Source organism: Talpa occidentalis, unplaced genomic scaffold, assembly GCF_014898055.3.
Source record: "Talpa occidentalis isolate TD23 unplaced genomic scaffold, MPIMG_talOcc4v2.1 talOcc4.8, whole genome shotgun sequence".
Lineage (NCBI taxonomy): Eukaryota > Metazoa > Chordata > Mammalia > Eulipotyphla > Talpidae > Talpa > Talpa occidentalis.
Window position 1 is genome coordinate 74,851,724 of NW_023605194.1, and position 23,297 is coordinate 74,875,020.

Consider the following 23,297-nt stretch of genomic DNA (forward strand, 5'->3'; position numbering starts at 1 on the left):
ATAAGCTATCAGCAGACACAGGGCTTCTGCCGCCGCCTCTGGAGTTTCAGCACCATGGCGGACCGGTGATCTACTCAGCAGCTGGGAGGGGCTCTTGACCACGGAGGGCATACCCCCATTTAACAGGCATGCGGGGGGTGGGGGTGGGGGAGTTTATGTTACTGAAAATTGGAGATTATTAAAAATTCTTTATAATGTACCTGTTAAGGCTGCACATCTTCTGGTCTATAACTGCACCATAATTTATGCAATGCATGTGGAACAGTTCAATTTTTTAAACTTCATATTACTGGAAACTCTTCCTCAGCCACATCATCCAACCTTCAGACACCTCCGCTCTTGGGGACAGAAGGAGGCAGCAGAAGGTTCTTGCCTGCCCCTTTGATGGGCTGGCGACAAAGCAGCGAAAGGGAGTCTAGAATGGAGAAGGAGGCTATGATGGGGGCCGGAAGCTTGGGCCCAGGGCCTGTCTGCTCCCACACTGGAAAGGGTGTCCCTGGGCCCTGACTCTCTCTTAAAAAGATGGAGGACCACAAAGAGAGCCCTTTCACACCCATTACGATGGCTATTACAGAAAAGTGTTGGCACAGATGTGAACTGGAGACAGGAATGTAAAATGGTAGAGCCGGTACAGGAAGTAATGTGGCAGCTACTCAACAAATTCAACAGAGAATAACCACATGAACCAGGATCGTACTTTTGGGTGCGTGTCCAAAGCGACAAAAAGCAGGGTCTTGGAGCAGTATTTGTACACCAATGTTCACAGAGGATGTTCACAGAGGATTATCCACAACAGCAAAAAGGTGGGTACAACCTCAGGGCCCGTGGAGGGATGAAAGATACACAAAATGTGATATATTATTATATACACAATGACACACACACTCACACTCACTAGAATACTATCAGCCTCAAAAGAAGGAAATTCTGACACATGCTTGTAACCTGTGTGGACCTTGAAAACGTCATGCTAAACCAGACACAAAAATACTAATATTTCATGATTCCACTTACAGCAAGGGCCTTGGAAAAAGTTCAGAGACTAATATAGAACAAATTGCCCCAGGGCTGGGGAAGGGTTGAAGGGGTGTGTTACTGCTTCAATGGCATACAGACTCCGTTGAGGACCACGCCACGTCCTGGAGGTGGACAACTGTGATGGCCACACAACAATCCACATGTGTTTACTGCCCCTGGACTATACCTTTAAAATGGTAAAGTGGGCCTCCCTGGTAGTGCAGGGATTAAACTCTCAGCACTATGAAGCTATCCAGCAGCCACTGCAGCAGGAGTTCCATCCCCAGCCAGGGAGCTGATCCACATGGTGAAGCAGACCTCTCCTGTCTCACCTGCTGCTCCCCTCAGCAGTGTATTTCAATGGATTCCCCTTTTCTGCTCCCCACTCTGTCTCTGGTGAATTCTCTCACCCCCCACACCTCTGGCCTGTATCCCAGTTCTTGTACACATAAAGAAATAAATGTTTTAATAAATAAATAAAATGGTTAAAGTGGTAAACTGTCTTCTCTATATTTTACCACAATAAAACATAGATGGAGAGTGTGAAACTGCTATAATAATGCCCAGTTTCACAGATCTTCAATGTTGCAGATGGGCACAAGCAAGGCCTCGCAGATTAGGGACCTCAGACTGGGGGGGGGGTCCCCGTCCGACTAGTCCCATGCGCACAAAGCTGTAATTAATGTCACTAATTGACATGTCTAGAAAAGGCCAGAGCCAGACTGTGCCAGGTCTGCCCACGACTGGAAGGCCTTCCCCACTCTGCCTCCTTCGCCACTGGGAACAACTAAAGGCTTCCACCTGCCACCCAGAGACAAGGTACACTTAGGATTCCTCACCAGGGAGGTGAAGAGATGGGGGAAGGGGGCAGGAGAATGGGGTGAGAGGAAGAGATTTAGCCTTCCCTTAAAACTGGTTCTTTGGCTTTCCTGGAAATCCTTTTCCCCAATGTCCTCCTTAGGGAAGTGGTTTGAAATAAAGCACTGGCCGACACCTGGCTTAAGAACAGTCTGCCCCCAACCTGCTGAACAACCTTGGATGGGTTCTACCCACTGGGCCTCTTGGTGTCCTCCCCGCTGCCCCCCCCCCCCCACTGTGCAGAGGATGCAGTGACAGTGGCCAAATGGCAGCGCTAGAGCAGAAAAGATCTAGCATAGTAGGGGGCTGACTGGGAAGGGGTCCTGGGACAGGCAGGGACTGAGCACCAGCCCACTCTGCAGGGACTCATCCAGCATGTTCCATAGACACTGGCTTCTGCGGGCCACCCCAATCATTCTTTCGTCCTCCGTAACCAGAGTCCCATCCAGCCCTCAGGCTCAACTGAGGTTTCCTTTTTCTATTACTGGAGACTTTACTGGTAAAAATGCCCCAGTTCCCACTTAACCAAGAACGCGTCACGGGCACCCAGCATGTCTAACTAAGCACTGCTTGGGTTCCATGGCCCGAATGCCAGTGCAGGCCATGCAGAGGGCAGGCTGCCACAGGGACCCCTGGGGACTTCCTCCCAAACCCAAAAAACCATCAGCATCTTTGTCCATCGAGGAAGAGAAAGGAGCGCCCCCTCCCCTACCGCTGCCTCCCCACCCCCTTCTGGCCCCTTTGGGCCATTAGAAAGGCAGTTCCCTTCCCCCACAACCAGTCACCCTGACCCAGGGGATGGGGGTCAATGATGGGGTCATGGGAGGCAGGCGCCTAGCTCCAAACCCGCTGCTGTTGTGCAGGAAGAATTTAACCCCCTCCCTTCCGGCTCATGGCTGTCCAGCCTAGCAGATTCACCATCAGTCTAGTCTAGACAGGCGCCAGGTGAGAATCTCGGTGGATGGTGGAAATGAGCATTGCATTTGGGAACAAAAGGTCTGAGTTTGAGCACTAGCTCTGCCACAAAGTCAGCATGAGTCCTGGGCAAGTCTAAATTCTCTGAGCCCCAGGCTCCCCATTTGTAAATGGGGAGTGCAAATATGCACCAAAGAGGGCTGGGGGGCCTCCGCAGCGATTTCTAAATGTCAAAGCACTTTATACACTTTATGATTCATAAAGGCCCCCCATGCGGGGAAGGGATATGGAGGCTTTTAACTCACGGTGGTGCCTGGGACACGCCACCCAGCCTCCCAACGTCACAGCTTTCCCATTTGCACGTGGAGTGAACTATGACTTCTCCCAGAGGTGAAGTTTCAAGTAGGAGAGCTCGAAGGCCTTTGATGCCATGGGAATATAAGTGCCACTGAGACCCTGGTTTCCGCTCCAGGCTGCAGCCCAAACTGGCAGAAAGCTATTGAAGCTGCTCAGCAGAAAGGTGACGAATGACCCTGCCATTCAGTGAGTGACCACTCGCTTGCTTCCCAGGTATTCCCAGCGGCGACTAAACCCATTTCTAGATGAGGCACCTGGAGCTCACGGGTGGAGGCAGAAGCCCACCCAACGTCCGCCTGACTCCAGGCCCAAAACTATTGGTTGTCGCATAGAAAAAGATGTCAGTGCTTTTCCGAGAGCCCGATACTTTGCAAGGATGCTGAGAAGGGGCTGCTTTCCTCAGTACGCCAAAGCCCAGTTAACCATGTCCACTGTGGAGGCTGGGTACCGAGTGGGCAGCCTTCACTTCCTGTCAGGCTCCTGCAGGCAGGAAGCTCCTGAGCACCCAGAGTCCAAAGGTTAGTTAAAGGCTGTTCATTACTATGACTTATTAAAATTCACCAGCGGTTGGGCTTTGTGAATATGGTGGTTTCCTGCCTCAAAATTGTCCCAACTGCATGAATTTCACGGGTGTTGCAAAAAACTACCCTTCCTGGTGCAGAGCCGTTCCCTTAGTGACCAGTGTCAGCCACACCTTCCACTACACCTGGCAACACCCTACCTGCAGAGTGCGTGGGCAACAGTTTGTTCCCTTTCCTTCGCTGCTCCCCGGCACCAGTGCAGAGGGAACAGTGCCCCAGCCCATCTCTGCACACCCCTCCTCCTGCTCCAGGCTTCCAAGACACTTGGGGCTGCAGTGCTCACTGGGTGAAGGGATGACTCCAGTAACAGAATAAGCACAGCAACAAGAATAGCAGCAAACATCTGCATAAGATCCCCACACGCCAGACTCTGAGTTCAACACTTCTCATGTGATTTTTTAAACTGAATCCTCCCAGCACAGAGGCAGGCTTGTTGGTGGCATTTTACAGTTAGAGAAGCGAAAGCACAGAGAGGCTAAGTAACCTGGCCAGGCCCACACAGCATCTGAGCATTGCATCTGAAGGAATATTGTGGGAGGCTGAGGGAGGTATGAGAGCCCACCACACTCTGGAGATGGGCTCCTCCCTCTTCCAGACTGAGAAACTGTAGAGGTCAGTCGTGGCCTGTGGGAGGGGTGCCCCACACCCAGGCAAGGTCAGAAGAGCTGCACCACCTTGTCTCACATTAGCCCCGAACCCCTGAGCCCCGAGACCCAACCAAAGCACGACACTATCAGCTCTGTCCACTGGAGCCTTCTGTACCCAAGGCCTGCACTGAGCGCGGCAAATATACATCACTTCATTGAATCCTTTTAACCTTGTGCAGTAGCTATTTTTTTTTAAGATTTATTTATTTATGCATACAAGAGCTGGGGTACAAGCCAGGGTACAAGCTGGGGTGAGAGGATTCACCAGAGACAGAATGGGGAACAGAATAGTCAGATAGATGGAAATACAGGGGAGCAGCGGGCGAGTCAGGAGAGGTCTGCTGCGCCATGTGGGTTGCTCCCTGGCCAGAGGCTGCAGATAGCTTCATAGGTTGCATCTTGACCCCTTGTGCCACCAGGGAGGCCCAGCAGTAGCTATCATTCTCTAACCACTTTGTATGTGAGGAAATGAGGTTTGAAGAAACTTTTGGTACTTGCCAGAAATCACACAAGTTCAAAAGCAGAGTCAGCTCAAACCTGGGTCTGTCTGATTCCACCTCCCACCTAGCCTCCTACCCCAAGGCTCTAGAGATGGAATCTTCTTCAACAGTCCTGGGACCCCGACCAACTCAAGGCCCTGTTCCCACCCACCAAGCAGCTGTCTCTGTGCTTCTATCTCATCTCCCCAGACAGAGCCCAGCTTCCCTGTGAGCAGGGGAAGGCCTTGCCCCAGGCCTCACCCCAGGACTTCATGTAATGAAGACTAGGTGAAGCTTACCCATTCCCCGAGTATCTCGCTGCTCAAAAACATGTCAAGCCATTCATTGCCTTTTAAAAAGACATCTAGGAACTTCCTGGTGGCGCAAGGGGTTAAGCACAGCACTATGAAGCTATCCACAGCCTCTGCAACATGAGTTCGATCCCCAGCCAGGGAGCTACCCACATGGCACAGCAGACCTCTCCTGACTCCCCCGCTGCTCCCCTCAGCAGTGTATTTCAGTAGATCCACTGTCTCTGGTGAATCCTCTCACCCGCCCCCGACCTCTGGCCTACACCCCAGTTCTTGTATGCATAAATAAATAAATCTTCAAAAAAAAAAAATGCCATCTAGGGACTAGTATTCCCCTGCCCTGAGCAATATAAATTTACTCAGTCATTGAGAAATGGCACATGTGGGATTTCCCAAGATAGTTGGTGATTTGGGCCTGGCAGGACCGAAGTGGACACAGCGTGGGTCAGAGCAGAGAGAGAAGGAGCAGGCCCCCTCCCAGGCCACATGCCCTGGGCCCATACCATGGAGCCAGCCAGCCCTGGCAGGGACAGAAAAGGCGTCTTGCTTACCAGAAAGTTTAGCATGAACTGAAGGCAGCAAAAACGTCTTTAAACAGAAAGAGAAAGAGCAGGATTCTGCTGGAGTTTCTCATAGGACAATGAGGGATTGAGCCAACCTTTCTGAAAGTTCTCTGAAACACTCCCAGGCTCCTTGTATTTAATCAAGTCCTGGGCCTCCTTCCACACCTGCAGAGGAGGGGGCTCCTTCGTGGTAGCTCCTTAAAGCACCCGAGGCAGTCGTCCAACCTACTTAGTCTTAGCAAGACACAGGCCTGCTCACGGAGGCTTCAGTCCGGCGGTAGGCTGCACATTTATGGGGCTGAATGGAATCCCAAGTTCATCCTTTCACGAAGCCCCGGCCAGAGCCTTCAGCTAGCTGGGGAAGAGGATGTCAACCCAGAGAACAGAGGACCAGTCACCCACTTCAGGACTGAGTGGCCATCAGCTGTGTGCGGATAATAATAAGATAATAGTCCAAACGCCACGGCTGGAAGCCAGGCCAGTCCTCTCACAGCCCAACAACCCTCTGCCTCACCGCCCAGCATGCACTTTCTCTGCCCTGGCTCTTTGCAGAGGCCCAAAGTTTCTCATCCTTCCAATGAATCTGCCCTCCAATGCCTTACAATGGTGCCTACCACAGCTTGGAGGCCTGGATGGGGGTATACTCCTCCTAATGCATCAGGTACCACCATCCCTGAACTGGAAAGTCTCCTTTGCAAAGTTGTCTGCCCTTTGACACCAAGGTACCCCAGGAAACACTTACCCTTGACAAATTGCTAAGGTGGCTACTTCTAGTCAAAGCCAAACAGTTGAGGGGAATGAGGGAACAATGGGCCAACTTACATGAGGGGTAGACGGAGGAAAGGGATCTGCCTCCAGGAATGGGATCTGGTGATGAGCGCAGGGAAGCTTCTAGGCCAGTCTGGTGGAGGGGATGCGGTGGGTGCCGCTCCAGCCCTCTCCATTGCCTTCCAGGACCCCGACACAACAGCAGGCATACACAGAGCCCCGGCACCCCCAGAGCACTATCTCCTGCCCCGATCTCTCAGCCACGAGCTGAATTCCACCAGCTCAGCGCTTCCGCAGAAAGGGGTTGTTTGACTTGTGTGCCACTCTTTCCACAGGGGTGGTCCATCCCGCCTGCTCCCCCTCTTCCGGGGTCATCTCAGCTGCCCTCCTTTGCTGGCAGGTGTCTTTCTACGCCCCGGCACCCCGAGAAACTATACGGTGAGTCTCCATTCCGATGTCGGTGTGCAGACCCCATTGCAGAGACAAATCTGAAGCCCGAAGCACAGTGGCCATGAGTGTGGGAGCGGAGCCTGCTCACCCCACTTACAGGAGCCATCTGAGTTCACGTTGGGAGGCCATGGTCCCCAGAGGCCCTCTCCCACACAGGGCTGGGCTCCATTCAGTCCATGCTGAAACGGTCCCCCCCACAGGCTGAGACACCACCCACCCAGCCATTAAGCCACCCAACCCATCTTCCTTCCTGTCCCGCTCTCGACATGAACCCCAACACTGGAGAACAGAATGTGCTTGGCTGGGGACCTAGATGTCATAAATTGCTAATAACAGATTCTTATTCTAAAAAATAACAGACGCGGGACCTCACTGGTGGCAAGGGGTTAAGACGCAATCTATGAAGCTATCCGCAGACACTGCAGCGTGAGTTTGATCCCTGGCCAGCCAGGGAGCTACCCACATGGCGCAGAAGACCTCTCCTGTCTTGCCTGCTGCTCCCCTCTGCAGTGTATTTCAGTCGATCTGCCTGGTCTGTTCCTCACTCTGTCTCTGGTGGATCCTCTCAACCCCACACCTCTGGCCTGTACCCCAGTTCTTGTATGCATAAATAAATAAATCTTTTTTTCTTTTTTTTTTATGTATTTATTATTCATTCATTTATTTTATTATACAAGCACTGGGTACAGTCAGAAGCGTGGGAGGGTGAGAGAATTCACCAGAGCCAGAGCGGGGAGCAGAGCGGCAGAAGGACTGAAGCACACTGCAGAGGGCACGGCAGGAGAGGTCTGTGCGCCATGTGGGACCCTCCTCTGGTGGCCGGGGAGCAGCCGGGGATCGAACCGGCGCTGCAGAGGCTGCAGGCAGCTTCGCAACCCAGCGCTCAACCGCTGTGCCACCAGGGAGGCCCTAAATAAATAAATCTTTAAAAAAAAAAAAAAATAACAGAAGCCCCTGTTCATCCTCAACACAATTTCCAACCAGGCCCAGAAGAGAAAGAAGTGTCTCCTTGGGCCACATGCCTGCGAGGGAAATGGTCTCCTCAACCCGCCCCAGGCCCCCAAGGCTGATTTTACCCCACAGCCTCACCCTCCGGGCACAAAAGCCAGGTCCCCAGGTGCCTACACAGTGCAGCTTTGCTTTCCAATGCTCTTTCCATGTCCAATTTCCCTTTATTTTCAGATTTGTTAAGCACCTGTAAGTGCCAAGCACCAGGCACCTGCGCGGGAAGGCAGCCTGCTCCTGGTTCACAGGTGAGGAGGGTGAAGGCCGAGGTGGGGTCCTGTGTGACCCTGCCGGAGGGCAGTGGCGTGGCTGGCGGACCCGTGCTCGATCCAGGGAGGGCGGGTCGATAGCAGGATGACCCGAAGCTGACTCCCAGCTCGAAGCTGACTCCCAGCTCCCAGTCACCTGCCCTCTGTGACAGGGGTCAGGGGGACAATGGGACAGGAGTGAGAAGGTGCAGACAAGAGCAAAGCGCCAGAAGCAGCCATCTTTGGCAGAGACAATAGTAAAAGGCACATCTGAACATGCCTGAGGTAGGTTATAAAATTGTGTTCTGGATCTTGGTTTTATGCAAATCACATGTAAATATGAACATGGCCTTGGAAAAATCCAGTGTCCCTGCTGCTCTTTCCAGCCCTCTTTTACCCAGTTTCCAGGGCCATCTAGGAAGCTATCTGACCATGCTGTTGGGGCCTGAGTGCTATCCCCAGCCCCACCAGCATGATCTCTTGGCTCCAACTTCTCTCCTTGGCCTCACCTCCCTGTGGCCACCTGAAGAAAGTGGACACAGAGGGGAAGAGAATATCCTCGCACTGGACATGGCCAGGTGGCAAGTGCGGGAGTTGTGGCCTCTGCCAACGTCACTGTCCTCCCAGATCTGGTCTCGGGATGGGCTCCCCACAACTGTCAGGGACCCAGTGGGCTCCAGACATTCCTTGAAGCCCCAGCTCTTCTCATCGCAATTCCTCAAACCAATGGCAGGAGATCAGGACCCTGCAGCAAGATCTCAGGGGTTTTCCACGTGTCTGTACCAGGTCAGCGCTGCAAGGGCCAGCCCCATCCCTGCAGACCCACAGCCAGTGTGGGACCAGGACGCCCGTCCATGTGGACAAGCTTCAGTTTCCTCAGCCACTAAACGTGGGTTAGATGCTCTGCCCTTCCTGATCACAAGGTTTCATGAGTGAGGCAGCACTGAGACGGAAGGAGGCACCCTGGAGGGGCCAGCCACGTGCTGGTGCAGGCTGGGGCCAGGCTGGGGCCATCGTCCTCATCTGGTCACAGCAACAAGGAAAGGTCAAAATGGTCCTTCCCAAGTTGCAAATGAGAAGAACGACATTCCAAGAGGTGAAGTGACATCCTGACGGGCACACAGGCTAGACCAGGGCCTGCTCTCTTCTGGTGCCCACTGACCTAGTTGCCCACTGGCCCCCAAACACCAACATAGCAGTGCGAGGAAGATGTGAAGGTCCCTGCAGGACAAGACCCCACTGCCTGAGGCCCGGCGAGCAGCTCCTGGGCTGCAAGCACTGGCAACAGTCACTGTGGAGTCAGCTCCCTCCACGTCGGCCCAGCAGGCACGGCCAGTGCCCAGGAGAGGTTAGCACCTGGCCCTGTTGGACATGGGTCTCCCGGCCTGGCTGACCTACCCAGGAAATGGACAACCTGGCTGGAAAATCATCAGCTCAAATGGAGAAGATAAGCAATTGTTTCCATGACACAGATACAGAGACCGAGGCCCAGCAAGGTTTAGGACATGGGCAAGCCCGCACTGCACAGCAGCCCCTGGCACCCCTTTTTTCTAATTCCCACAGCAACCCTGCCACAGGGAGATCCCATTATCCCAATCTCCGCACAAGGAAAACAAGGCTCACAGAAATTAGGTAAGTGGGGCCTCCCTGGTGGCTCAGGCGGTTGAGCGCCGCACTGTGAATCTGTCCATACCCTCTGCAGCGCCTATTCCATCCCAGCCGGCTGGCAAGAATCCCACATGGTGCAGCAGACCTCTCCTGCCTCGCCCGCTGCTCCTCTTAGCAGTGTATTTCCTCAGTCTGCCTGTTCTGTTCCCTGCTCTGTCTCTGGTGAATCCTCTCACCCTCCCACACATCTGGCCTGTGCCCCAGCACTTGTAGAAATAAAATAAATCTTTAAAAAAGAAAGAAATTAGGTAAGTGACCCAATGTTGAGGTCCAAAATGCCAAAGTTTCAAATTCAGAACTTTGCTGTGGTATTTTCACTAAACTATAAACTATACCACCTCTCTACAAATTGACAACTGTGCCGGAGACTGAGTTGTGCATAATGTATTATGTGGGGAGGAGAAGGGACCAGACACCCAGTGATCATCAAAGTTGGCGCCCAACTTTGGAGCAAGCAGGAGGTGAGCCTGCTTCTTTGAGGCCACAAGGACCCCCTTGGGCCTGGCCCAGGCTGTCCTCCAGCTGCCATTCGCACAGACTTCAGCACAAAAACACCGGCTCTGGCTGATGTGGTGCCCCAGCCTAGAAGGCCCTTCCTACATTCTTGACCAGAAAACTCCTATACTTCCCTCAAAGCTCAGCTCAAATGTCTTTTCTTTATCAGTCTCGCCCTAACCATCCTAGAAGAGCTGACTTTCTCCAGGGCATCCCAGAGCCTTTACCCATCACTGAACTCAGTAGCTGACTGGACTGCAGGTGCTTACATGGCTGCCTCCCAAGCTCTGGCTACCTCGGAGCCCTTGGTCTCTCTCTCTCAGGGAAGGGACAGTAAGGGCCTTCTCTTGCATGGCCTACCACAAAACAGCCATCATCTCTTCACACACTCAACAGCCCCACAAGGAGATTCTATTGTTACCAACCTCATTTATAGATAAGGAAACTAATGTTCAGTTATCTACCCAAGATCACACACAGGCAGGGCCTCCCTGGTGGCGCAAGGGGATAAAGACAGTGCTATTAAGCTATCCGCAGCCTCTGAAGCAAGAGTTCAATCCCTGGCCTGCCAGGGAGCAACACACATGGCGCAGCAGACCTCTGCTGTCTCGCCCGCTGCTCCCCTCAGCAGTGTATTTCAGTCAATCTGCCTTTTCTGCTCCCCGCTCTGTCTCTGGTGAATCCTCTCACCTACCCCCACACCTCTGGCCTACACCCAGTTCTGTATGTGTAAATAAATAAATCTTAAAAAAATAAAAAACAAAAAAAAAGATCACACAGGCAGTGGGTGTGAGTCTGTCTGTCCTTGCTGTCCCTGACCCTCGTGCAGAGCCTGGACGTAGTGGGTGCTCCAGAAAGGCTTGCCTCATGAAGAGGTACAGAGGGAGGAGGGTACAGCTGTACCACAGTCCCTAGCCCCATCTGGAAACCCTACATCGAGCCCCATAGCCCAGGTCTCCCCATTTCTCGCCCTACCTTCTATCACTCCCAATATTCAGCGCTTCTTTCTTCCCAAAAGCTCCAGGTGCTTTTCCCATTTTGGCCTTGGGCACCCCAGTAGGAGGGAGGGGTCTTGCTGTATTTCCAGCAGGACATGGACCCACAGAGGCCTCATGGCCAGTGTGCCCAATCCCAGGATGGACAGGTTGCACCTCTGTCTCAAGAAAAAACAAGCACCAAGAGGCAGGGGGCGTCTGGAAGGTGGCACTGCCCTTTCCTCATTCCCAGCATCCTCTGGCTGACCTGGCCACTGGACACGGGGCTGGGCCTGAGACAGGAGGGAGGGGGGCTGCTCCCAGGCTGGGGAGGAGACAAGAGGCCCTTTGTGTCTGCAGTGCTCCTGAGACACCTGTTCTCCCTCCTGCCTGCCTGTGGCCTCCCTCCTGCCCTCCCTCCCGGCCAGCCTGTGTGCGGCCTTGTTTATCCTGCAGCCCTGGCAGCCAGGCCCAGCGTGGGGCTCCAGCCGCCCCTGCCAGCACCTGCCCGGTCCTGGCAGCCCTGAAGGCTGCTGGCCAAGCACAATCACCCCGCTGTTGACACAGTTGTTGATTTTTGGGAGGGCAGGGAGGGACAAGAGGGGAGGAGAGAAGCAAAGGCATTTCACGCCAGTCTGGCTAATTTGCAGTTGGCCTGTGCTGTCCTGCGCCCCCTGCAGCTGCCTGGAAGAGGCTGGGGTTTCCAGCCCAGGACAGGTGGGCCACACATTGCACTGTGCCGAGTCCACTGGAACCCGCAGCAGCACACGCCCACTGCAGCAGCGCACGCCCCAATGCATGTGAGTGCATGCGCACACACACCACTCTGGGCCAGCATGCACAGCTCCGAGCTAAACATTGGCCTCCAGATGCCAGGGGGAACCAGTCTTTGAGTACTCACCACTTACCCTCCCCCGAAAAGTCCCGAAGCCACCAGGGTCTTTGGCGAGGGCCGGGGCCAGGTAGAGTCCCTGGGAGACATGGAGAGATCTGTCCTGATAACCTCTTCTCTGACTGATTCTTGCCAAGCTGTCTCTTCCTCACCCTGTAAGTTCTTATATTTCCTCTTACAGGAAGCCTTCCCTGACTGCTCAGATCTGGTTGTGGTGTCCCTCCTGGGTGCTCTCATCATGCTCCAACCTGCGCCTCCCCACCTGTACTTCTAGTCAGCCAATTTAAGAATTGATCATTTGCTCTTCTTTATCTTCCTCTGGTTGAGTCAGGGCTGCGCTGGTCCATCTGATCCTCCAGCCTGGCAGGTACTGCTGTGGGACAGGCACTCCCTCCCTATCTGGGAGTGCAGGGGTGAAGGGCACAGGCCCCCACAGGCCCGAACATCCACTCCACCTCCACCCCAGGTTCCCACTTTGACAGTCACCTCTTGGATTATTAATAAGGCCTGTGGCTGGTTAAAAGGCTCATGTGCTTCAGGAATTACCTGTTAACTTGCCAGCAGTACATGAACTTAGATTAGTAAACTCGATTTACCAGTTATCTCCTCAGAGATCAAAGGGCAGAGTTCTGCAGGAGGAGGGATGAGTGCATTTTGATGGCAGGATAGGAGACAAGGAAGGCAATCAACAGACCCCGTGGGTTGAAGGCCAGGGCCAGGGCCTGGGGGGGATGCTGTCTGGGGCAGGGAGCTCCTCTCCTTCCCATATGCCCGCCCCCCCCTTTCCCTGCTCCATCTCAGAGCACCTCAACTCAACCAGTCCCATTGCCTTGCAAATGGGACTGACCCCTGGAGGTTGGTGAAGACCCACGCCACAGACCCTCTCTAAACTGCCCAACCCACCTACATCCATCCTCTCCCACAAGCCCACCCCTCAAATCTTGCTCCCCAAGCTTTTAAATTAATTTCCAGGAAAGGGTGACATAAAAACTCACCTCCAAATTGGGGGTGTCATATTGAGGAACGTGGACCTAAGACCACGTGAGCTAGTAGACGAGAGGGGAACCTACATCATGAAAGCCACAGGTCCCGAAACTCCGAGCTGGTCCTGGCAGGCCTGACAGGCCTAGCACAGCACAACCCCTTTACGACCCAGTGTGGAGACAGCAGGCTTACTGCAACCCGTCTCTGGCAGGCAGCAGTCAAGCTCAGGCCCTCCCCTGCTACCCCTGCACCCCAGGCGAAGTGCCACACAGGACCCCTTCTTCTGTCCCCTGGTAAGGTGAGTGAAGGCTGAATCTCTTATCCCAAATAAGAGGGAAGGCGGCCTTCCTTATTTGGGGAGGTGTCCGGCTAGGGGACACCCCTATTGGCTCCTTCTACCCCCTCTTTCTCTGGACCCTCATTCCAGCCTGACTCCCCCACATCATCCACTCCTGGTGAGATGGGGTTCTGCTCACAGTGACACAGGAGGAAACTGAGTGCACAGAGAGGAGAGGGGGTGAAGGGAGAGATGGCTCAGTAGACTGGAATGGAAACCCCAGTCCACATGGGCACTGGACCCTGAAGGACCGGAGCTCAGGGAGGAGGGGTCAGAGGAGCCCCCTCAGCCTCTCCCAGCACTAGGCGGCTCTGGCTCTTTTCCTCCAGTTCTGGCTCCCCTTTCCTTCTTCATATTGGTCATGTCCCCACTGTCTCCCTGGGGCTTTCAGAGACACCGCCTGGTCCCCCAAAGGGCCAGAGGTGCTGCCCAAGGTCTTCAGAGCACAGGCCCCAGCCTGGCTGCCCCACACACGCACAACACACAACACACAACACCATTCTCCACCACCCAAGAAAGGGAGAGCCAGGAATACTGGAGAAAAGGCAGGGACTGGGGGGCCCCTCCCTTCTGCTTGCACCTATTCATTCCCCACTCCCCTCACCCACCTGTCTGGGAGCCTGTAGTACCTGCAGAGGCTTCCTTTCCTCCCCTCCCCACGAGCCTTCTATTCTCCCTTTCTTCCCTACCCCACCCCAACCCCTCAGGAACAGGCCAAAGCAAAGCCTACAGGAGATGGGTGGATGACTTCAGGTTCCTTTTATAAGGCTGGGGGGTGGGGCATAGAGGTTTGCCAGACCTTCACCCCCATGCTGAGCCTCCCCCAGCCCCCAGGGGTGCACAGGGCACCCCCTAAGGTGGCCAGGCAAAAGTTAGCTCTTTTGAGTCAGTGAGGGCACCTTAAGTCATGGCTTCATCCCCACTCCTGCCTCCTCCCAGGTACAAGGCCCAGTCCAGAGCTCACAGGGGGACCATGGAGTCCACTCAATTTACCCTGAAAGGTACCATCCTACAGGCTTCTCCCTGTATTTCCAGCTACCCCACCTTTCAGGATCCCCTTTTTGCTTTCCTGGTGCAGAAAAAACACTGACTACTCCTGTTTCACTGTCTGGCAATTCTAGATATATTTAAATTCTCCCATTCTGATTATAAGTCATATACATCGTCGCCCTACTTTTGGAAACTACAAAAAATAAAGAAATAAGAAAACAACCAGTCATAATTTTTTTAGAAAGGTCAACAAAGGCTGTTGGTAGAGCACAGTGCTGGGGCCGCTGAAGTGGGCTGCGAGGCCTGCTGGCCCCTGGGCTGGAGGCCCCTGCCCTGGCAGCTCCTTTGAATGGCAAGACCAGGACCCCCAAGGCACCTAGCTTGCCCCAACTCAGCACAGGACCAGGGGCACCTACAGCCAAACCAGAGTGGGGGCCCAGCCCCAAGGCACCCCACCCCCTGTGGGGGGGAGGGGCAGGGGCCGGACCAAGGCCCTCCGGGAACTCGTTCTCACCCCATCCAGTTCCACAGGCTGCACATTCCATTCTGAGTGAAACAGGGGCGGGGACTGGGGGAGGTAAGGCAGAGGGAGGAGAGCAGTTTGGTCTCCTCTGGGGCGGATCCCCTGGGGAGCTCAGCCCTGGCAGGGATTACCAACCAAAACCACTGGGGGGAAGGGAACCCCAATGTTCCTGCCCAGTCTGTGACCCCTTTCAGTTCTCCTCTCAAGCTGAAACACTGAAACCCTACCTTGGACCCCAGGCCAGAAGACGAGGGGACAATGTGGGGGGTAACACTAAATCCCTGCCCCCCTCCAGCCAGGCCCAAATCCCTTGGGCTGCTTATGGGGCTTCTTGCCAAGGCCATTTAAATGCTAAGGCCACTGCAGGGGGGAGGGGAGCTGAATAGTGTTGTGAAGGGAACCGAATTCAGATCTGCGGGCCTGCATGAGACTCCCAGTGGGGCAACAGGACCGAGCAGTGATGCTCTTAGGGACAGAGTGGTGGCTGGCCCTCGTTTCCTCTCCTCTACCACCCCATACACAGCCTCAGAAAACATGCCTGCTGGGCACATTCAATACCTGGGCACAAATCTCAGGCCCACTGCTCTCCTAGCTTGTCCCCATGTGAACACCCTAAGACCCCAGGCCTCACGGCACATCCTGGACCCACAGATGGCCTTGGGAGAAGGCAGCGGAGACCCCGGCCACATCCTCCAACATCACAGAGCCTCTTAGAGGTCTGACTGCTGTCACTGTTCCACTTCTGGGTCCACCCAGATCCTCCCTGGTAACTCCTGAGAGGGGGGCCAGGGAGCCGCGGGACCTGTGGGACAGGTCACCGAGCAGAGGGGTCTTTCTAATGCAGGGCAGGAGAAAGAGGAAAATGCCCAGAGGGGCAAGCGGACCATGCAGGGCAGACAAAATGTTTTCTTAGAGACGCCTCCAGGGTCTTAGCCCCATGAGGCTTAGCAGTCGGGGCTAAACTAAACATCCCCCTAACCCTATTCCATTCTCAGGAAGCGATTACCACATCACTGCTGCTGCAAATACTTGGATTGCTAAGAGTCACCCAGTCAGAGAAGGAGCAGAAGTTGAAGGCCGCCCGTGACCAATCTGCTCATGGAGTCTTCCCAGTAAGCTGGAAGGAACACTGAGGAAGGAACGGTGAAAATGGAGGTCACCCAAGTAACGATCCCATCCTGGGTCTGCCTTCCAGCTTGGCAGCAGAGAGGTAGGGAGATGACATATGTGAAAGCCCCCTCACCCCACCATGTCCTAGGTCCCCTGCCTGGTGACAAGCACTGTGACAGCCCTCCTGGCTAACACATCCGGGTTCCAGGAAAGGGACTGGGGAAGGGTGAGGAGCACAGCGAGTTCGGGCAGGAGCAAGTCCTCTTAAGCAAACACTGAGTGCAGAAACGATTCCCATTCAAAGCACGACTTACCGTGGGGCCTGGCTGGGCCTTCCCGGCACAGAGCCCTTTTCAAATACTCAGCTTCACCCCTGAATATGGCTGGGGGAGGGGGCATGCAGGCTCAGCTGCATTTGAATTTCACTTCTTCCAGAGGCATCAGCTTCCTGGCGACCAACTCCAGTAGCTGCCCAATCGCAAAGGACCCCCAGAGAAGAGAAAACCTTTGTCAACCCTGGAGGACAGGAATATCTAGATCCTCTGGGGAAGCAGAGAGAGAGCAAGTTAACACTTGCCCAGCAATAGCAACCCCAGACCCTTACCATGCCCCAGCCCTGCTTCAGATATGATCAGGTGGGAGCCCCCTGAAGTTCTGAAAGGCCAGGATTAGTGCCATTATTGCCCTGTTTCACAGATGGTAAAATAGAGGCTCTGATATGTTATGTGACAACTGTCTCCCATTGCTTTAAAAGCCTTCTCACTGTAGACCATCGTAGTTATCCTGAACCTAGTAATCATCAGGAAGGTCAGGATGGGGCTCTCTGCACTAGAAGGAAAGATGGGGAGAAGAACGTAGCTGGACACGGCAGCATTTCCAAAGCCAGGGCAGTGTTAACAATGGTCCCTCATCGCCACTGACCCCAGCAGTCCTTACCACAAAACTGAACTGGGGGTAATGACTTCTCTTAGGCAAGAGCAGAGCATCACAACAGCCAATGATGGCCGGCTCTCCCTCCAGAACGATCTCCAACTGTCCCACCCTAGTCCAAGGCTTCATCTCAACTCTGAATCCACCTCCTAATTGGCCTCTCATTCAAACTCTTCTCAACTTAGCTGCCAAAGCAATCTCTCTTTCTAGATGTTTTCTACTTACAAAGCTATTGTAGAAACTGGCAAAATCAACAAAAGATAGAAAGAAAGAAAAATCACCCTCATGATTCACCTGTAGCATTGACCTCTGCAAACATTTCAAGGTAGCTTCCTAGTCCTCTATGTCTGCATGAATGCTGGACACATGTTTACAGATAATTATCAGCACAAGACCGGCACTATACAGTAAGGCTGTAGATCATCTTTTCCACTATTTATTATGCATTTTCCAGATTATATGCTATTCTCCTAAATGATGCTTTTTGGGTTTTGGTTTTGGCACGGGTAACACTTGCTCATTGTACTATACTCAGAACGGACAAAGGGGCTGGGGTGAAAGCAGCCTTTCCTCCATCCCACCCTTCAGCCACCATTTCCTTTCTCTGGGGGCGACTCTGACTACTGTTGTGCACCAGTCTTTTAAAATCATAAATCAGGGCCTCCCTGGTAATGCAAGGGGTTAAGTCTCAGCACTATCAAGCTATCTGATAGTGATAGCTGAGTTTGATCCCCTGAGTTTGATCCCAGCCCAGGGAGCTGACCTACATGGCACAGCAGACCTCTCTGGTCTTGCCTGCAGCTCCCCTCAGCAGTGTATTTCAGTCGATCTGCCTGTTGTGCTCCCTACTCTGTCTCTGGTGAATCCTCTCACCCCCTGCACCTTTAGCGTACACCCCAATTCTTGTTTGCATAAATAAAAATAAATCTTTTTTAAAAATCATAAATCAGATCATGTCACTCCAAGGACTTCACGTGGCCCTGGCCATGAAGTCCATATTCCTAACTGGTTTTACCAGGTTCTTGAGACCAGACCATGGTCCTTTGACTTCTCCAGTAACTCAGCCCTTTTTCCGGTCCCAGGGAACTTTTATCTGCTGTTCTCGCTGCCTGGAATCCCCTTCCTTTAGGTTTTTGCGAATATGGTTCCTTCTCACCCTCAGGGCCAGCTGAGCTGCCCTCCCAGCGGGCTCTCGTGGGCTCTCAATCCCACTGGCCAAGCCACACAGGTATTCCCCGCCACATCACCCTGCAGTATTCCTGTTCCATCACATAGCAGCCGATAATAATGTCTTGGTTACTTATTTCCAAGTTATTTATTGTCTGTGTCTTCACACTAGAAAAGGAGGCTCCCTGAAGGCAGACACCTGTCTCTTTCAGCCCTGTAGCCCCACTCCGGGGCATGGCACATAATAGAAATTCGATAAATTTCTGTTAAAAGAAGGAGTGCAGATTACTGACTGCATCATTCAAAACTATCCACTTGTAAAAGCTCTCCAAGCACCAAGAACCACCAGTCATCCTCCTGCATGCCTAGGATGGGGTTAGAGGGTCAGGGGGAAGAGAGACGGGGGCCCACTGTCCACAGCAGTGGAGCTGGGCAGAGCCTGCTCTTCCTCTGTCACCAGCTCACCTCCAACTTGGGCTGTGCATTTGCAGAGTCAGATAAGGAGCTATGACAAACCCTAACTCCTAAAAAACTGCAAGTGGCAAGTTGGAGGTGAAACTCTCACCCCTCCCTTACCCAGGCAGCAGGAATATTCTGGTTCCCAAGCAAGCTCCAGACAGACGCTGGAGCTCGGCTCCCCCAGGAACATCCCAGCCTATTCCACCTGCCTCTTCCCAGGGGCCCCAGACACCTGGGCTCCTCTCTCTGGAAATCCATCCAGCCCCAGAGAGGCAAAAGCACATCCAATCCTGAGCCAACAGCCCTGGTCAGGATCCTCCCGGGACATGGTGTGAAGAAGCTTCCTTCCTAGCGCCTGATGCGCCGAGACTGATTTTTAAGAATGAGGGAAAGGAGGGACCAGAGTGCCTTTCACAAAAATTGGAAGGAAGGGCAAAAAAAAAAAAAAGGAAACGATAAAAGAGTTAAGATGGAAGTAGACAAGGGAGGATCTGAGGAGCCAAGATCTGGAAGGTGGGGAGAAATGTGAGGTTTCTTCTGTCCCAGATGTGAACAATTATTATAATTGATTAAATGAGCATAATCGCCAAGTGCTCTTCTGGGTGCTGTGCAGGTCAGTTAAGTCATAGTGGCAACAACAGCTGGCATTTTTCCAGCACTTACTATTGATATATGTGCCAGGCCCTGCTCTCAGAGCTGTTTTTATTAAGACCTTTTATCCCCCAGCAATCCAGGGGGTAGGTAGCCTTCATACTAAACCCATTTTACAGACAATGAGGGTGAAATTACTCAAGGTCACGATGCCAGTGGCATTATCCAGACCTAAGGCCGGAGTCCCTGGCTCTTAACCACTCAAAGATACTTAGGGATAGGCTACCCCTACTCTAGCTCTGCCCGTTTTGCATAGGAAAAAAATCTAGAAAAATAATAATAAGGGCCTGGAGCAAGCTCACGCTGCCCATATCAAGATCAAAATATATCGAATCCCAGCATCTCTCGGGCTACTTCCTAAGGGAGCGCAGTGGGACCCAGGGTCGCTGAAACCCCGCCCTGTGCAGCCGCGTCTTCCCGGGGCCGCCTTTCGTCAGACCCCTTCGCCAGCGCCAGCGCCGAGGCACCCCGCCCGGAAATTCCCACAGAGTCAAAGCAAACTTCCCAGGAAAACTCCTCGGCTTCCTCCTAGCCCCTGTCACCGAGGCGGCTGCCAAGAGCGCCGCTGGAGACTTTGCAGCTGCCGTCGGCCCTCCAGGGCGGGAGCCGCCGCTCGTGCGCTCGGGGTCCTCCCGGAAAGGTCCAGGGCTGAAGTTCAAAATTCACTTCCCGCCCAGGCGCGGCCCTCCGCCCCACCCGGGACTCTGGCAACCCCCACGACCCGGGTGCTCTCCAGCTCCGGTGGAGCAATGGAGCGCCCGCAGCGGGGAAGACAGGCGGGCACCGGGGGGCTCCCGCGGGCGATCCCTGCGCGTCTGGGGACTCGAAGCAGCCCGCGGACGCGCGCGCGCGCGCACGGACACACACAGACACACACAGACACACACACGTCTGGGATTCAAGCAGTCGGCGCGCGCGCACACACATACACGCGTGCGCGCGCGTGTGTGTATGTGCGTGTGCGTGTGGGTGTGTGTGTGTGTGTGTGTGTGTTTACGTACGGAACGCGCGGGTGGGAAAACAATGGCGAGCTGCTGGGAACAGAGCAACTAGCCCCCCTCCCCAGCTCCTCACCTCTCTACCCCCGGCACGATTTGCCGGTGCAGGGAATCGGAAAGAAAAGATTCACCTCCGACATGCACAGGCGGGAGGTGGGGGGCGGTTAGAAGGCCGGGTGGGAGGTGGGGGCTGTGAAACGGGAGCAGCCCCAGCAGAAAACAAACAGGATGCGGCTGGCCCGCTGGGGAACAAACCTGGAGGCTGGGAAGGGTTGCGGGCTGGCACCCCGCACAGCCAGGGCGAGGGGGAATCGGTCTGGGCTCCGGCACCCGTACCCCACGCGGGACGCGCCGAGGTCGCCCGGGCTCCGCCGGCAACCCTTGAACTCCGCGCATACATAGGGTGGCGAGGAGGACCGAGCGCCCCGGGCCAGACGGCGGACGCGGGGCGGGGGGTCCTCAAGCCCGGCTCCCGTGCTGCGCGCACAGACACACACAGACACCCACGGCCTTGCCCGCTGCCACCCCTCCGCGCGGACTCAGGTCTGCCCGCGAGGAGCTGCTACTGGCCGGCGTTTTGGGGGGGCAGCAGGGGGTTCGTCCCTCCTCGAAAAACTTTGCGAAGGGCAGAAACTCGCCGAAACAAGAGCCGGCGTGTGCCCAGAAACGCGGGGGCGGGAGTGTCAAACTTCGGAGGGCTGGGAAGAGGGGCGCGAAGGGGGCGCACTTACTACTCAGCCAGGCGCCGAGCTCGGGGCTCCGGTCCGCGCTCCTGCTCCTCCTCCGCCGGGTCCTGGCGGCTGGCAGCCCGGGCTTCCCGCTCACATGCCCGGGGGACGCCGCGGACCGGCGCGCGGGGCTGGGCGGCTGGGCTGGGAGGGGGCACGCCCCCCGCCGTCCGCCGGGGAGTCGCTCCGGACTTGTGGCCACCCTGGGTCGGCGCCCCGCTACGGGCCGGCGTCCGGGGCGGAGAGCTGGGTTCCGGCCGGGCGGCGCCCTCGGCCGAGCCAGGCCGCTCTCTGCACTCTGCCCTCTGCCCTCGGCTCGCGGCCGGCTCCCTGCCTTCCGCGGTCCCGCTCCCGGACTCGCCCGGACGCGGCGCGGGCCCGCCCGCCGGCCCCGGGCTCCGGCTCCGCGCCTGGCTCGGGGGGAATCGGCCTCGGAGGCTGAACCGGCGCGCCCCGGGCTCAGACCTGAGCCCGCCGCCCCCGGGCCGGGGGTCCGGGGACCGCGCTCAGACAGTTCAGCTCCAAGCCGGGACTGCGGGCAGGGCGCTCGCTGCTCTCGGCTGCGAGGCGACTCCACAGCCACAGAGGAGAAAGGGAGGGAGACAGCGCGAGCCGGGGGAGGAGGAGGAGGGAGGAAGGGTGGGGAGATGGAGAAGGAGGGAGGGACAGAGAGTTCCCTCCTCCTCCCTGCAGCCAGGTCCATCCAGGCTTCGACAGCTGGAAACCTCTGTCGGAAAGGGGAAAGCTGGGGTGCCCGGGTGGCGCGGGGAGGGGGAGGGGTGTACGGGCGGGGCGAACCGGCGAGATGGATTCTGCCCACGCCCACTGCCCAGGTATGAGGGTCACTACGGAGAATCTTCTCCCTTTCAAACAAAACCCAAGAAGTTGAAACTCCAACTCCCAGCCTCCTAATCCCTACAGACAGGTAGCCTTGATTTAGGGTTTGTAAAAAGCCCATTTCAGACTCTCCCTTAGAAACTTGATCCCACTCGCAGCTAGGAACGTCCTAATGTCTCCGATCACTCCCTCGTCCTGTCGTCCTGCAATCTCTCAAACAGTCTCAAACACCACCCCCCTTCTATAGAAGACAGTGAATTCCTTTAATTCAATGTGTTCAGTAAATGCCTACAATATATCTGGCCCCTATGGGTTCTGATGGCACCAAAGTGAGTGAGGCCCCAGCCTGCTCTCTCCGGATTCCCATTTTGGGAAGGAGACGGAGGAGTGAACTTGCACTTAGAGGGAGTGAAAGAATGCTCAGGTCGGGGAGCCCCCTGGGACAAGGGGACCTCCAAAAGCTGGAGGCTGGGGCCATGGGAATCAGCCTTAGGGGCAGGGGAAGGGGCTTGGAAGGAGGACCCCTGGGAGGAGAGCTGGTTAAAGAAGTGGGCATCTACCACTGCAAATAATGATGTGGCCAGCAAGGTGGTGCGCCACGTGGGTTAGCTCCATGGTGGGGGATCGAACTCATGTTGTAGCAGTTGACGATAGTGAGGCTCACCTCCTCCCTTGGCTAACTCCTTTGATTCATCTTTTAGATGTCAGCCCAGATGGCAACTCTTCCAAATAGTACGGTAACCATTCGTGTCTGTCTCCCCACACTGGACTACAGCTCTCTGAGGCCAGGGACGTGTCTCCCCGGCTCACTGTGAGATCCTTTGTGCCTAGCTAGGGTGGGCAGAGAGCAGACCCCTGAAGAATACTTGTTCAGCCATTACTTGATTGAAGGGAATGGGGAGTCCCTGACAGACTCTTTAGCAGGGTCTCTGATAGGATGGATGTAGCTGGAGGCAGGGAGGTGGGTTACCAGATAATGGCAATAAGCAGGGTAAAATGACGCAGCCCGCTAAGGCAGGCCTGTGAGGATGGACAGATGGAAACATGACGAGGTAAGGTGGTAGGAGAAAGCAATAGGAATCTTCAAGGGTCAGCCTTTGGAAGACTAAAGCTATTTTAGAAACCATGAAAGGGGTTACCCAGGTGCCATCAAGCCTTTCCTCTTCCCAGCCAACATGGCTGGATTTTCCATTGATCTGGTTGCTTTTGTCTGTCCTCTGGTCAGTTTCAATGGGCAACCTGTTATGGGTCCCTCCCTGTGGCTGTCCTTACAACAGATGGAGAGAGGAGGGAAAAACAGGTGGAAGATGCGCCACCTCTCCAATGACCTTGTCCACTCTATTTCTCTTCGTGGG

The 23,297-nt window shown here is 54.9% G+C and overlaps 1 protein-coding gene across 3 annotated transcripts in view; it reads right to left on the minus strand.

The window, feature by feature from the left end:
• SOX13 (SRY-box transcription factor 13) overlaps positions 1 to 21,196 on the minus strand; it is a 45,467-nt gene extending 24,271 nt beyond the window's left edge. For 2 of the 3 annotated variants that reach the window (XM_037495677.2, XM_037495676.2), the window contains exon 1: positions 11,338 to 11,764. In XM_037495677.2, coding sequence (XP_037351574.2) covers positions 11,338 to 11,399 — 62 coding nt within the window. In that variant the 5' untranslated portion in view covers positions 11,400 to 11,764. Of the gene's footprint in view, positions 1 to 11,337; positions 11,765 to 21,108 lie in introns of those variants that run through there. The other variant, XM_054690033.1, reaches the window with a different exon arrangement.
• Positions 21,197 to 23,297: the final 2,101 nt, after the last annotated feature.